Here is a 15,896-nt window from a genome sequence, read left to right as displayed (position 1 = left end):
AAATATGTAAACAAATAAATCATGTGATATATTTTCATATATATCATTTTATAATAAAGTATTAGGCTAATCTAATTCACTAAACATGCTTATCTTATATCTTCTTATAACTTGCACCTGGAATACATACAAAGTAATACATTGAGTACTTATTTGACCTTGTCTCTACACAGGCCAGCTCATCAAGTGCTTACATTCAGCAGCTTCTCTCAAGGGATGTTGCCTGCCAGACAGACCACCTGGTAACGCATACTGTAGGCACACAGCTATCCTTAAAGACTTTAAAGCCCCATTTTACAAGTGAAGGTATGTACTTTCCACATTGAGTCTTTTTTTTCTTTGATGTAGTAGATTCTAGTAAGCATAGATTCTAGGCTGATGCTAGATTCTACCTGCGCTAAAAAGCCTGGTCCTCTTTTGAAAAGCATCACGACCAGAGCTCTGATAAAACACGAGTCAAACTTTGGAGTTGCATTTCAAAGATGGAATCAGTCAAGTACCCAGAAGGGTTAAAAATGTTGAATGTATTCAACATTTAACACAGCTGATCAGCTTACAAGGAAGAAAACGTTGTCGCTTTTTATTGTCAAAATAGAATATTTTCGCTTGTCTCGCATGTCATGCTGTGCTCGGATCATTTTGCGCTGGTGTTCGTTGAGTTGCCTTCACCTGGTCACCGGCTTGAGCTTTGAGTCTAGGGAGGAGGGTGCTGGAGGAGACCTCCCTCTCCAAAACTCTGAATCTGTCTGCAGGACACATTTTAAACCCACTGTGTCAATGTTACAGACACATATATTTCAAGAGTTGCTGTTACGTGTACAAATACACAATGCCTCCCGTTATGCAAATAATGTATCAAAACAATTACTGTGTTCTTTTTTCCTCCTGTCTGCGGATCACAGTGTGGTTAAGAGCCTGGAGCGCGGCGAGCGGCTGGTCTGCCGCGAGCGGCTGAGTGTGCAGGTTAGATATCATCTTCTCCTTCACCATCCAAATGAGAGGCTCCCTCTGTTACAACTCCAGCAGCACACACCCTTAGAAAGCACACACCTTTATGATTCAATGTGTCATAAGTGGGGATTAAAAACTATTCTGTGCAAATGAAAGAATATGTCTTGTTTGTCTCTTATTTGTAAAGCAGCAGACCCCAGACACATATCAATCAAGGTTGAAGAGGATATTGGTGGAGACATGCCCGCCGTAGGTTAGTAATACACATTGCATCTATGCAAGCAAACGACCTGGATTAACTGAGAATGTACTCGATTCTACCTGCGCTAAAAAGCCTGGTCCTCTTTTGAAAAGCATCATGACCAGAGCCCTGCTAAAGCACGAGGACTACTTGTACAGTTTACAGTAGAATTATTTTCATCTTCTTCATGGCAGACGGGTGTCAGGAATGCTGAATCAGCTCTGACTCCCATTATAACTACAGTATTGGTAAAACATGTGATGAGGCAACAACAGGTGACCTGGGTTGTGTCTTTATGACCTCCCCACATCCTTAAAAGGTGGAGACGTAGTGGTGCCTTCTCAACTGGAGCCTTTAGACCTTGATCACCCAAAGGGGGACAAGGAAAATGCATAATCAACTACAAGAAGTAAGAAAGAATGTCAAAATATAATTCTTCCAATACACACACGTCCAGTATGTACAAAGTACATACTGGATCCCTTTGTGCTAATAATGAATTAATACCATTATTTTTGCTTTCCTCTCTGAAGAAGACGGCATTGACATCAGAGACTGCAGCACGCAGCGCGGCGCCACCTCGGAGAGTCTGCGTGTTGACGCCCCTGGCTCCTCCCACATGTCAAGTCACAGCGGGGAGCTGCGGATCCTGGGCGTCTACGGACAAGGGGAGGGCCCACTGGCGGTGGACGGCCATGACACCCTCTTTGCCGCGTCAGAACTGGAGGCCTTGAGCTCGCTGTCCGCTGACCACAGCGTGGCCAAGAGCCTGAACTGCAGCGTGAGGCTCGTCCACCTTGAGGAGCTGACTGGGCATCAGGGCGGCCGCAAGAGCCGGCCCGGTGTCTTGGGTGGCAAGGTTATTCCCAACAATGCCAATATGATCCACACCCACGAGGAGCCGTACGTGTGCGACCAATGCATGATGTGCTTCAGTCGAAAAGGCTACCTGAAGGTCCACATGAGGACTCACTCCGGGGAGAAGCCGTTCAGGTGTGACCAATGCACGAAGCGCTTCAGTCAGAGCGGGTCCCTGAAGGTCCACATGAGGACTCACTCCGGGGAGAAGCCGTACAAGTGTGCCCACTGCATCAAGTGCTTCAGTCAGAACGGGGCGCTGAAGGTCCACATGAGGACTCACTCCGGGGAGAAGCCCTACAATTGTGACCAATGCCCGATGAGCTTCAGTCTGAAAAGCCACATGAAGGGCCACATGAGGACCCACTCCGGGGAAAATCCCTATAAGTGTGACCAATGCACGATGCGATTCAGAAAGGAAAGCTCCCTGAAGATCCACATGTGGACTCACCCTGGGGAGAAGCCCTACAGGTGTGACCTATGCATGATGCGCTTCAGAAAGAAAAGCTACCTGATGATCCACATGATGACTCACTCCGGGGAGAAGCCCTACAAGTGTGACCTATGCACGATGCGCTTCAGAAAGAAAAGCCACCTGAAGATCCACCTGATGATTCACTCCGGGGACAAGCCCTACAAGTGTGACCAATGCACGAAGCGCTACACTCATATTTCCGCCCTGAAGACACACATGAGGACTCACACCGGGGAGACGCCCTTCAAGTGTGACCAATGTACGAAGCGCTTCAGTCTGAAAGGCACCCTGAACAGACACATAATGTCTCACTCCGGGGAGAAGCCCTACAAGTGTGACCAATGCACGAAGCGCTTCGGAGAGAAATCCAAGCTGAAGCGTCACATGAGGACTCACTCCGGCGGGAAGCCGTACGGGTGCGACCAATACATGAAGAGCTCAGTGGTCGAGCAAGAACATTTTCAGTGGGATGGCCAGGGTGAGACCAGAGATTATTTTGGGGTGGCACATACATTTTAACATGATATAAGGCATCTTGAAACGGAGGGATTATTTAAGGCCTGTACACCCCGTCACTACACTACATCATAATTCTAATTTAGACAGTGGTGGAATTGTCAAATACACTTTTGCTATATCAATTTCTTGCTGTTACTTATGAGTTGATTCTTATTATATATCCAAAAAATCATGAGACTCAAGACAGTTTTGTATTAATTTTTAAAACGAAAGTGAGAATATCATTTCTGACTCATTTCAAATGCGTGAGGCCTCGTGTGTGTATAGATTGATCTCAGATTCAAAGACGCCAAGTGCAGGTTAGTTTCAGCTTTTCAGGGCTGTTTAAAATAACCCAGCAACACGACCTTCTGATCTAACACTGTAAAAGTAAAAAGTAAAAATTCTGTCCTTTATCAGAAAATAAATTACATCATTATAAGAAAAAAAAATGTAAAGGTCCCATGGCATGAAAATGTCACTTTGAGGTTTTCTACCATTAATGACTCCCCTCAGTAGCTAGAAATGGCATTAGGTGCCTGCATACCGCCGCGATAACCGCCGTGCTGTCGGATGGTTCAGCGCGGCGGTGTAAAGGGCCAGGCGTCTTTAAAAGCGGCTGCCGAAAGTTTCAACATGGGGAAAGCTGAGCAGTAGGGCATAATCTGTGCGTGTTCACTTGGGCGGCAATCCCTTCCTTGTCCAACAGCCTTTTTTGTAACCGCCTCCCCTCTGCCGCTAGCCTGGCACCGCCCACCTACCTACTTCCGCTTAATTTTCATTTCACTTCAGTACTAGGTCTGGGTCTGCTTAATACGAATGCGTTCCATGTTAACCAGATTTCTGGCGGTCCAATCGGCGAACAGAGGGAGTGGCTGAGAACGATGACGTCTAGGTCGCGCGCCAGTTTCAGTTGTAGTCAGAGGAAGACAATGGAGAAGGATACGAGAGAAGCTATTCGGTCTGTTGTGGGATCGCTGCCGAAAATCGATCAATTAAAGCCGGAGCAAGAACTAGCTTTGCAGAGTTTTGTTGCTGGCCATGATGTTGTGGCGCGTCTCCCCACCGGGTCCGGGAAAAGTTTGATTTTCCAGCTGGCTCCGTTAGTGGTGAAGGAGCCGGTCACGACCAAACGCTATGCGATTGGTTATGGCCGATCCAGAGTGGCACTGGGCAGATCCAATCATTTTAAAACTTCTACAGACACCCGCCTCCATAGAGAGAACGTTTTGTCAATTGAGCAGTTCCAGACCTTCTGTACAAATGAAATGAAGTACGATGGCCTGCTAGGACCAGGCTACTCTGCCGCCCTTCCCTCTTTGAAATGAATGGAGGCGGCGGTGGGAAACCGGCTTTGGGTGTAAAACGAGCACTAGGTGTCCTACTCCGCCTTTTTTGGCCCCATATGTCGTCATAAGGGGCCAGGTTACCGCCCCTTGTTTGCTTTGCCCGCCCGGAGAATGCGGCCCGACAATGGTCTACGACCGTTGTACACTTCTTTGTTATTTGGATAACCGTTCTGCTGTTGGTGTTGTGGCGCATAACACGTCAGGTTCTCTGACGTCTCTGGTATTTCCACAACGAGACTCGTAGTGGGGGTTATCTCAGCCATGGTTGAGAAGGAATTGGGGGGGGGGGGGGGGGGGAGGGAGCTTTGGCTTTGGCTTTGACTCCCTGAAGTACATGAACCCTGACATGGAGGAGAAAGGGGATTGTTGCCCGCGATTGTCTCCCGCCGGAGCCCCGCTGACGTGGCACCACCGTCTCGGAAGCGGGCAGCGCCGAGACACCAACGACCCGCGGGCAGCAGGGCTCCAGCGGGAGACAGGGCCAACGGGAGGTTGTTGGATCCCTCTCCCAAACTGTGAATCTGTCTGAAGGACACATTTTACACCCTCTGGGTCAATGTTACATACACATACATTTAAAGAGTTCCTTTCACGTGTACAAATGCACAGAGTGCATTATGCAAAGAGTTTATCAATTACTTTCTGTAAAAAAAAAAATCTCCCTCTGCAGAAGTCTGCGATGCCTTTGAAGACAGTAGCACGCAGCGCAGCGCCACCTCGGAGAGTCTGGGTGTGGACGCCCCTGGCTCCTCCCACCTGGCCAGTCACAGGGAGGAGCTGAAGATTGTGATCGTCCACGAAGAAGGGGACGGTCAACTGGTGGTGGACGGCCATGACACCCTCTTCACCGCGTCCGAAGTGGAGGCCCTGAACTCGCTGTCTGCGGACCACAGCGCGGCCAAGAGCCTGGAGCGTGGCGAGCGGCTGGTCTGCCGCGAGGAGCTGAGTGTGCAGGTTGGAAATCATCTTCTTATTCATCACCCAAAAGAGAGGCTTCCTCTGTTACAATTCCAGCACACACCCATAGAAAGCACACACCTTTGTGATTCGATATGTCATTAGTGGGGATTCACAACTAATCTTTGCAAATGAAAGAATATGTCTTGTGTCTTTTTTCTTCTTTATGTGGAAAGCAGCAGACCCTAGACACCATTTCAATCAAGGTTGAAGAGGATATTGGTGGAGACTGGCCCGCTGGAGGTTAGTAATACACATTGCATCTATGCAAGCAAACGACCCAGATCAGCTGAGAATGTACTTGATTCTGCCTGTGCTAAAATGCCTGGTCCTCTTTTGAGAAGCATCATGACCAAAGCCCTGCTAAAACACGAGGACTACTTATGCAGTTCATAGTTAGAATGATTTACATCTTCTTCATGGCAAACAGGTGTCAGGAATGATGAATCTGCTCTGACTCCCATTATAACTACAGTATTGGTAAAACGGGCGATAGGAAACAACAACAGATGACCTGGGTTGTGTCTTTATGACCTCCCCACATCCTTAAAAGGCGGAGACCTATCGGTGCCTTCTCAGCTTGAACCTTTGACCCTTGATCACCCAAAGGGGGACAAGGAACATTCATAATCAACCAAATAGAAGTTAGAAAGAAAGAATGTCAAAATATAATTCTTCCAATCCACACACAAGTATGTACATGGTACATACTGGATCCCTTTCTGCAAATAATGAATTAAAACCTTCACTTTCTCTCTGTCTTTGTTTTCCTCTCTGCAGAAGACGTCACTGACATCAGAGACTGCAGCACGCAGCGCGGCGCCACCTCGGAGAGTCTGCGTGTGGACGCCCCTAGCTCCTCCTGCATGTCAAGTCACAACGGGGAGCTGCGCATCCTGAGCGTCTACGGACAAGGGGAGGACCCACTGGCGGTGGACGGCCATGACACCCTCTTTTCCGTGTCAGAACTGGAGGCCTTGAGCTCGCTGTCCGCTGACCACAGCGTGGCCAAGAGCCTGAACTGCAGCGTGCGGCTCGTCCGCCTTGAGGAGCTGACTGGGCATCAGGGCGGCCGCAAGGGCCGGCCCGGTGTCTTGTGTGGAAAGGTTATTCCCAACAATGCCAATATGATCGTCAACATGAGTACCAACACCAACGAGAAGCCGCACAGGTGCGCCCAATGCATGATGCTCTTCCAATGGAAAAGCGACCTGAAGATCCACATGAGGACTCACACTGGTGAGAAGCCCTACAAGTGTGACCAATGCACGAAGCGCTTCAGTCGGACAGGCACCCTGAAGATCCACATGAGGACTCACTCAGGGGAGAAGCCCTACAAGTGTGACCAATGCACGATGCGCTTCCGTCATGGCTCCGCCCTGAAGTTCCACATGAGGACTCACACCGGTGAGAAGCCCTACAGGTGTGACCAATGCACGATGCGCTTCATTCGGAAAGACGCCCTGACGTTCCACCTGAGGACTCACTCTGGGGAGAAGCCCTGCGTGTGTCTGCAGTGCAACGCATGCTACAGCAGCCCAAGCAGTTTGCGTTTGCACATGCTCAAGCACACGGGTAATGGGGGTGCTTTGACACGGGATAGCGCGACGTTTTGATTGACACCTTTATCCTGTATTTATTACTGCTTTGAAAAAAGATCATGATTAAACGCTTTCCAACTTTTGATTTGCTTTGTTTTTATTGCTCATAATTTATCTGTGTGATGAACTTATTTCTCGGGCATTTCTGACAGCAAAACATTTGAATACATTTTGGAGCTTGATCAGTTAAATTGCAATGCACAATATGGGTGAAGTGGACATGGAAGGTAGGAAGGTATCTCTAGAATGTATAGATATTCCTTTCAATTGACTAATTACATAAACAGGGTTAATATAATAAAAATACCCTGATACTTGCCATTGTTAAACGATTATGGAAGCTTTAGGAATGTATTTGGCTAGGCTAAAACTTTTTTTTTTTTTCTTTGCAGATCAAACTTTTTTTGGGGTGAAAATAATCATTGAATCAAAGTCTTCTGTCTGGTTTATTTGACTCAGCTAATAAAATTGAGTGTAAAAAATATGTGTCTATACTCTTATGGAAATGCTATGGTTTATATAATATATATATATATTTAATATCATGGTTTTTCTATGTATTTTTTTTTCATGTTAAATTTTTTTTGGACAAGTTAAAAGTAGGAATGTCTAAGTGTCAAATGCAGGAACCTTTTTCCATATTAAGTCATCGTGCTGTGCTGTATTGACGTTTGAGAATGTGCTGCCGGATCTCCGCCACCAGATGGCGCCCGCGGGGGTGAAACCATGAGTTAAACGTTTAGACCAGCCCACATTTAGGGAAATTTAAGCTCCTCCTCGATCTGTGAGCTGCAGTCAGGGGCACTTGGGTCAGGGACTCGTGGCCTGTAGTCTGGGAGGAGTCGAGTCTGAGAACGAAGGAGAGGAACGAGAGAAGAATCATGCGGTTCGTTCTTGTTAAAGATTCATTCATTCGAACTGATTCGGTTGCGAACGACCCATCACTGATGTAACCGATTTTGTGGATATCGACAGCATTGGAAGGACGACACCGCTACACAGGACTCAACGTCTGAACATCTGGATCAGTACCAACTCTCCTCGGCGAAGCTACAAACCTCGGACAAGTAAGTCAACCCAGACTATATCATGTTGTTGGTTTACTTTATATGGCTACCTTGTTACCCTTATAATGTTGCTGTAGCATTAGCTCTCCAGCTGATAGCCTACTGTCGCTTATACAAAGATAGATGGCATCAGGAATGTGTGTGAACACACACAAACACACTTGTTGTGTATGTAAGTGGATAGTATTAAGTATAAAGCAGTGAGAGACGATTCATAGCATGCTTTTAATCCACTTCCGTGTCTCGTTCTTCCTCCAATCTAGTACATGCGTATTATATGAACAACTCTGGTGGCATACTGCGACTACCTGGGCAGAATGGGTATTGCACTATACCACGTATTCCTCTCTTGTAGGAAATTAAACTCTGTACTGTAGCACCAGAATATCAGTACTTCAAGAGCAATCAATGTAAACTAAAACAACAGTTCTAGATATATAAAAGACACTATCTTTAGTAGTAGCATAGTAGCAAAAGTATGACAAATTATGGGCTTGTAAAACGGTATACAATTTTCAGCAAACGGGGAGAATGAACATGGTCACATCTATTTTTTGTTTTGTTTTGTGTGTGTGCAGTTTTAAGTCACATAGTCTCTGGACCACACGGACGCCTCTCGCTCTCGGTACCCTGGGAGAGTGATTCCAGGCTTCCGAATGCGAACAGAAGAACCAACTTGGAAAGAAGGTGGTTTTTGCACCATGTCGTTGATCTGTGTACCGTTTTGTTTTCTCTTGTTTCCTCTCGATGTGTTCTGTTTCAGGTTTGTTTGTAAAAGGCAATGTGGAGTCAAGACCTCTGATGTGTAGCTTTGTATTGAGCAGTTTACCATGCAGTAGCTCGGCAGGAGAAGCTAAGGTCGTGGCATGGGGAGTGGCCCTGTATGTATGCAAAAACTCAGTCACAAAGGCTTTCAAAGGTTTACCTTCAGTCCTGGCAGTCTGTCGACAGTCCTTGAATACTCTGTTGGAGCGTTCTATTTCCCCATTTGCTTGTGGGTAATACACAGAGCTGCTGCGGCAATGCTTATTATCTCTGTCAACAAGGAAGCATTCAAACTCAGCTGAAACAAACTGAGGTTCATTGTGAATGACCAGTTCAAGTGGATATCCTTCCCTACTAAACACAGTGCTAATCTCTCTTTACGATCACTAGAATCTTCTGACGATCTGGCCCATACATTGATTGTTGCAGTAGTGTTAATTGAAGGACACCAAGTACCGGTTACACATAGCTGAAATTTTCATAAGGCGAAGCCTAGACGGCTACGCCTACGATCAGAGAACTAGAGTTATAATAGCATAACTATCGCTACGGGTTGCCTAGAATGTTGCCTCATGCTTTCCCCCTTCACACCTGATTCAAATGAAAGGGTGAGTTGCAGATTAGCAGAGCTTGATGTAATTATTTTGACCTTGTTGTCTCTACGCAGGCCAGCACATCAAGTGCCAACATTCAGCTTCTCTCAAGGGATGTTGCCTGCAAGACAGACCACCTGGGAACATGCTGTAGGCACACAGACTGTGCGGCCCCATTTTAAAAGTGAAGGTATGTAATTTCCATCTTGAGCTCATTTACTTTTGATGTAGTAGATTCTAGGCAGAATAGATTCTAGGCTGATGGTAGATTCTACCTGCGCCAAAGTGCCTGGTCCTCTGGAAAAACATCATGACCAGAGCCCTAATAAAACACGAGTCAAACTTGGGAGTTGCATTTCAAAGATGGAATCAGTCAAGAGTCCAGAAGGGTTTCAAGACAGATGCCACATGAGCTGGTTTATCATCCTCAAACATCAATGAATTCAAAATGTATAAATGTTAGTTGAACAGCTTACAGGGAAGGACACGTTGTCGCTTGTTATTGTCAAAATAGAGTATTGCGCTTGCCTCTCATGTCATGTTGTGCTCATATCATTTTGCGCTGGTGTTCGTTGAGTTTCATCCAACTGGTCACCCGCTTGAGCTTTGAGTCTAGGGAGGAGGGTGCTGGAGGAGACGTCCCTCTCCAAAAGTGTGATTCTGTGTCTGCAGTACACATTTTAAACCCTCTGTGTCGATGTTACATACACATACATTTAAATAGTTTCTTTCACGTGTACAAATACACACTGCCTCCTTTTATGCAAATAATGTGTAAAAACAAAAAAAAATCTCCCTCTGCAGAAGACTGCGATGCCTTTGGAGACCGTAGCACGCAGCGCGGCGCCACCTCAGAGAGTCTGGGTGTGGACGCCCCTGGCTCCTCCCACCCGGCCAGTCACAGGGAGGAGCTGAAGATTATTATTGTCCACGGAAAAGGGGAGGGCCCACTGGCGGAGGACGGCCATGACAACCTCTTCACCGCGTCAGAAGTGGAGGCCCTGAACTCGCTGTCTGCGGACCACAGCGCGGCCAAGAGCCTGGAGCGCGGCGAGCGGCTGGTCTGCAGCGAGGAGCTGAGTGTGCAGGTTGGAAATCATCTTCTTATTCAGCATCCAAATGAGAGGCTTCCTCTGTTACAACTCCAGCACACACCCTTAGAAATGAAACGCATTTATGATTCAATGTGTCGTAAGTGGGGGATTAACAACTATTCTGTGCAAATGAAAGAATACGTCTTGTGTGTGTTTCCTTCTTTATGTGGAAAGCAGCAGACCCCAGACACCATTTCAATCAAGGTTGAAGAGGATATTGGTGGAGGCTGGCCCGCTGTAGGTTAGTAATACACATTGCATCTATGCAAGCAAACGAACTGGATCAACTGAGACCCCATCGACACAGAACCGTTTTTTTTGGTGAGAACGCATAATTCTTGTGCGTATGGGCACTCCTTCTAGACGGATCCATCCACTTTTCTGATACCCGGTTCCAGTGTGGATAAGATAAAAACAACCCTATGCGTTTTCCACACTAGGATCGTGTGGGCGCCTGAAACGCAAACGATGACGTCATCCCCCCCCCACCCACCACCTGGGCGATGTTAGAGTTGTGTTGAATTTGTTTTCATTTTATTTTCATTTTATTATTTTTTTATAGCTTTAAATAATGCCCTTGGTAAATTGAATTACCAACTGTAAATTAAAAAGCATTCTGCTCAATCTAAAAGGTTTTGGTAACTGCTATCTCCTCCTCGACGGTATGTTTTTATTCAGCGCGCCAAAGCGTGCGCAGGCTATGCATACACGCTTCACTTTCTTTTGTGGAGAACCAGCGCCACGCAGTTGCCTTGAATATCTACTATAGCATTTCTACAGCTCGATGCGATTTCGCAGTGAGTCCGTCTTTACGGAGATATTCCTGAAACGCATCAAAGGAAAACGGAAGGGGAAAATATGTTTTTTTCCCGTGTGGACGGGGCCTAAGAATATACTAGATTCTACCTGCGCTAAAAAGCCTGGTCCTCTTTATAAAAGCATCATGACCAGCGCCCTGTTAAAACACGAGTCAAACTTGGGAATTGCATTTCAAAGATGGAATCAGTCAAGAGCCCCGAGTGTTGAAAATGGAAGAATGAATTCAAAATGTATAAATGTTAGCCGATCAGCTTGGAAGGAAGGACACTTAGTCGCTTGTTATTGTCAAAATATAATATTTACGCTTGTCTCGCCTGTCATGCTGTGCTCAGATCATTTTGCGGTGGTGTTCGTTGAGTTTCCTTCAACTGGTCACCCGCTTGAGCTTTGAGTCTAGGGAGGAGGTTGCTGGAGGAGACGTCCCTCTCCAAAACTGTGACTCTGTGTCTGCAGTACACATTTTAAACCCTCTTTGTCAATGTTACATACACGTACATTTAAAGAGTTTCCTTCAGGTTAGTACAAAAATACACACTGCCTCCTTTTATGGAAATGATGTATCAAAACAATTACTTTGTCTTTATTTACTTCCTCTGCAGAAGACTGCGATGCCTTTGGAGACAGTAGCACGCAGCGCGGCGCCACCTCTGAGAGTCTGGGTGTGGACGCCCCTGGCTCCTCCCTCATGTCCAGCCACAGCGAGGAACTGAAGTTCCTGAGTGTCTATGTAAAAAGGGAGGGCCCACTGGCGACGGACGGCCATGACACCCTCTTCACAGCGTCAGAAGTGGAGGCCCTGAACTCGCTGTCCGCTGACCACAGCGTGGCCAGAAGCCTGAACTGCAGCGTGCGGCTCGCCAACCTTGAGGAGCTGACTGGGCATCGGGACGGCCGCAAGGGCCGGCCCGGTGTCTTGTGTGGCAAGGTTATTCCCAACAATGCCAATATGATCGTCCCCATGAGGACCCACAACGACGAGAAGCCGTACAGGTGCGACCAATGCATGAAGCGCTTCCAACGGCAATGCCTCCTGAAGCGCCACATGATGACTCACTTCGCGGAGAAGCCCTACAAGTGTCATCAATGCACAAAGCGCTTCAGTTGGATAAGCTACCTGAAGCGCCACATGATGACTCACTCCGAGGAGAAGCCCTACATGTGTGACCAATGCGCGAAACGCTTCAGCCTGAAAGGCGTCCTGAAGATCCACAAGAGGAGGGCTCACTCTGGGAAGAAGCCCTACAGGTGTGACCTATGCACAAAGCACTTCGAACAGCAATGGGACCTGAAGTGCCACATTAGGACTCATTTCGGCGAGAAGCCCTACCAGTGTGACAACTGCACGAAGCGCTTCAGTCGGAAAATCAACCTGATGCGTGGTCAGGGTCAGCAAATATTGGCCGAGTTACAGAGTATTTCAGAGGGGGAATCTGATGGAGAAGCAGAGGAACTGGCATGCGAGCTAGAGAGTGATGATGAGAGAGCTGATGATGGAAGTGGCGCTGTTAAAGAATCTGATTCAGGTTCAGAATCAGAACCTGAGGCGACCACATCAATGGAAGAGACATCACCATCCATGCAAGAGAAAGCACGAGATGGTACCATATGGATTGAACAACCCCCTGGCCTTTCGAGAGGCAGAGCAACAGAGGCCAATGTCATGAGAGAACCTCCAGGGCCCACACCTCGCGCCAAGGAAAATATCACAGATCCACTGAGCAGTTTACTGTGTTTGCTTGACACGGAAATGTGGGAACAGATTCTAAAGTATACTCAGGCCGAAGCTGACCGAAACAATGCTCATATGTTCAATGCGACAATGGACCAACTAAAAGCATTTGTGGGTCTCGTTTATTTGAGGGGTATTGCCGGCGGGAAAAACCTGAAACTGGAGGACTTCTGGTCTGCTGAAATGGGAAATCCTGTTTTCAAGGAAACAATGCCTCGCCAGAATTTCAGAGATATCATGCGCTATCTGCGCTTTGATGACAAGAGCACGAGGGCTGCCCGCCTTCTGGAGGACAAATTTGCCATGATATCGGAGACATTTGATCGATTTGTGAAAAACAGCACTGCTTCTTACACGCCTGGGGAGAACATAACAGTTGGTGAACAATTGTTCCCCACCAAGGCGCGCTGTCGTTTCACACAGTACATGGCAAATAAACCGGATAAATTTGGCATAAAATTCTGGGTAGCCGCTGATGTTGAAACCAAATACATGTTGAATGCCCATCCCTATCTAGGGAAAGACAACAGTAGGCCTTCTGGACAGCGCTTATCAGACAATGTTGTGCTTCGTCTGATGGAGCCATTCCTGGAGAAAGGAAGAAATGTAACGACAGATGATTACTTTACCTCGTTATCACTGGCAAACACTCTTTTGGCGCACAAAACCACTATTGTTGGCCCAATGAATAGAATCAGACGAGAGATGCCCCCGTGTACAAAGGCACAGATGGAAAGATTCTCCTCCAAGGTGCTGAGGGCTGGGGAAGCCACACTCACCATTTACCAGGGAAAACCACGCAAAAACGTCAGCCTCCTCAGCACAATGCACCAGACAGTTTCAACTGACAATGGCCCCAAGAAAATGCCTGAAACTGTTGCCCACTACAACAGCACTAAATATGTCGTTGATGTTATGGACCAGATGGCACGCTTGTATTCAGTGAAGGGAGGGACCAGGCGTTGGCCTGTAGCTGTGTTCTACAACATCCTAGACCTGGCTGCAATCAATGCACACATTCTGTACAAACAGTGCATGGGCGTCCACATGACCAGAAAGAGATTTATTCTGGAGCTTGTGAAACAGCTGTGTGCGCCTCAGAGAATGGCCAGGACTGCGTCATTAGTGGCAGCATCAGAGGCACGTAGGCGACTTCTGATTGAAACTCCTTCCCCACCTACCAAAAGGAAAAAGTGTCAAGTCGGCAGATGTAGTGGGAACAAAACTAGTGACGTCTGTGAGTCATGTAGGCGACTTGTCTGTGGGAAATGCACTGAGCCTTCTAAGATTATCTGCTGTGAATGTTGATTAGACTTTGCTGAAACCGAAAGATAAAAAAAAAAGACTGCTGTCCCGAAAGACATTTATTTTTCATCCAGTTCCTAGTTCATTCAAAGTCAGCCGAATCTTTTTGTTTTATTTTTTTACTGACTTTTACTGAAATAAATCTTGACGATTTCGTCAAGATTTATTTTGTAACCACCACTTGTAAAAAATAAATAATAATTATAGAAAATTAATAATTCACCGTTGCTCAGTCTTTGGCGGACTATTTCTCTGCTGATCAACACTACGAATGCTGGTAACAAATAAATTGTTAAAAGACACACCATGTGAAGTTATTTTTTCGTTTTGGCAAGTGGCCGTGTAATAAGCGGGATAATGCATAGAACGTCGCCGGTCATTATCGCAAATAAGCCCCTTCAGGGCGAGGCAAGACACCTTCGCTGCTCGTCGGTGTCCTGTTCGCCCTGTCGGGGCTTATTTTCCCGATAATGACCGGCGTTCTATACATTATCAATTACTTATTACACGGCTCTTCTCAATGCTGTAGACGGCTCCATTCAGCATGGGCCTTCCTAACATTCAGCTGTCAATCATTTTTGTTTATTACATAGCTCTTCTCAATGCAGTGTTTAACTGCCACAAATATTATTTATGTCATTGTTTATTGGTTTGTTACTAATTTTATTTGTGTACTGTTTATTTTCATGGATAATTATTTTATTTGTGTAAGACTAAGTAAGAACTTATTTTTAACCTGTGTTGCAAGCGGGACGAATTTGACTGTAACACGTCACTCAGGAAGTCAAGGGTGAACCAGACAGTTGTGAAGTAGGAGAAGTGTGGAAGCCTCCCAAAATAAGTTTAAACCTTAAGTTTTTGCAGAGACATTTACGGTTATATCGATTTTTTTTTTTTTATTAAGTATTACATTTGTGGACCTTTTTACTTTTGATTTGCAAGATTGGATTCATTCCCTCGGTTGTGTGCAGCCAGCGAGGTAGGGTTTATTTCTGTCACGTGCGTATGTGTTTACATTCTGTATTTCTGTCACGTGAAAAACTGTCTTAAATATTACGCTGTGTATTTAACAACCCCAGCGTATTCGGTTGCTAAGCGCCGTCAACGACTTTGGCGAACTATTTCTCTGCTGATCAACGCTACGAATGATAACAAATACATTGGGAAAAAGACACACTGTGTGAAGTTATTTTTCTATTCGGCAAGTAGCCATTACTAATAATACCAATACTCTTTGGCTGGGAGGATTTGGCATCAGACAATCAAGTCATTTTAACCTGCATACATACATAGCACCAGAGCAAGTTGCTAGTACCATGGAGAGTATCAGAACGATAACCTGTTGAACCAAATGGATGTGGTAGGCTACACCACGGGATGCATCTGCAGACCACTGCCGCATAAATAAAGCTAAGACGCGATATTTATTGCTTAAGATTTGCTGGTGCTGGGGCGAGGTCTTTCGTGTTTTTTTGCACTCAAGTGATCGGCTGTTTTAACTTGCAATTGATATTCGGTGGAGTTAGTCTTGTTGACACAAAGTGACTTTTGGTCATTGTTGCTTTGCTTGAATTCTGGTATAATTGTTGAGAGT

The 15,896-nt window shown here is 46.2% G+C and overlaps 1 protein-coding gene across 1 annotated transcript in view; it reads left to right on the top strand.

Moving 5' to 3' along the window:
• Positions 1-14,321, top strand: part of LOC130381026 (uncharacterized) — a 41,549-nt gene extending 27,228 nt beyond the window's left edge. The window contains exons 15-18 of the mRNA XM_056588447.1: positions 1,726-3,003; positions 10,160-10,443; positions 10,627-10,690; positions 11,868-14,321. Of these exons, the coding sequence (XP_056444422.1) occupies positions 1,726-3,003; positions 10,160-10,443; positions 10,627-10,690; positions 11,868-14,305 (4,064 nt within the window). The 3' untranslated portion in view covers positions 14,306-14,321. The remainder of the gene's footprint in view (positions 1-1,725; positions 3,004-10,159; positions 10,444-10,626; positions 10,691-11,867) is intronic.
• Positions 14,322-15,896: the final 1,575 nt, after the last annotated feature.

This window comes from Gadus chalcogrammus, chromosome 4 (assembly GCF_026213295.1).
Source record: "Gadus chalcogrammus isolate NIFS_2021 chromosome 4, NIFS_Gcha_1.0, whole genome shotgun sequence".
Taxonomy (NCBI): domain Eukaryota; kingdom Metazoa; phylum Chordata; class Actinopteri; order Gadiformes; family Gadidae; genus Gadus; species Gadus chalcogrammus.
Note: the sequence above shows the minus strand (reverse complement) of the source record. Positions and strands in the feature narration are given on the sequence as shown.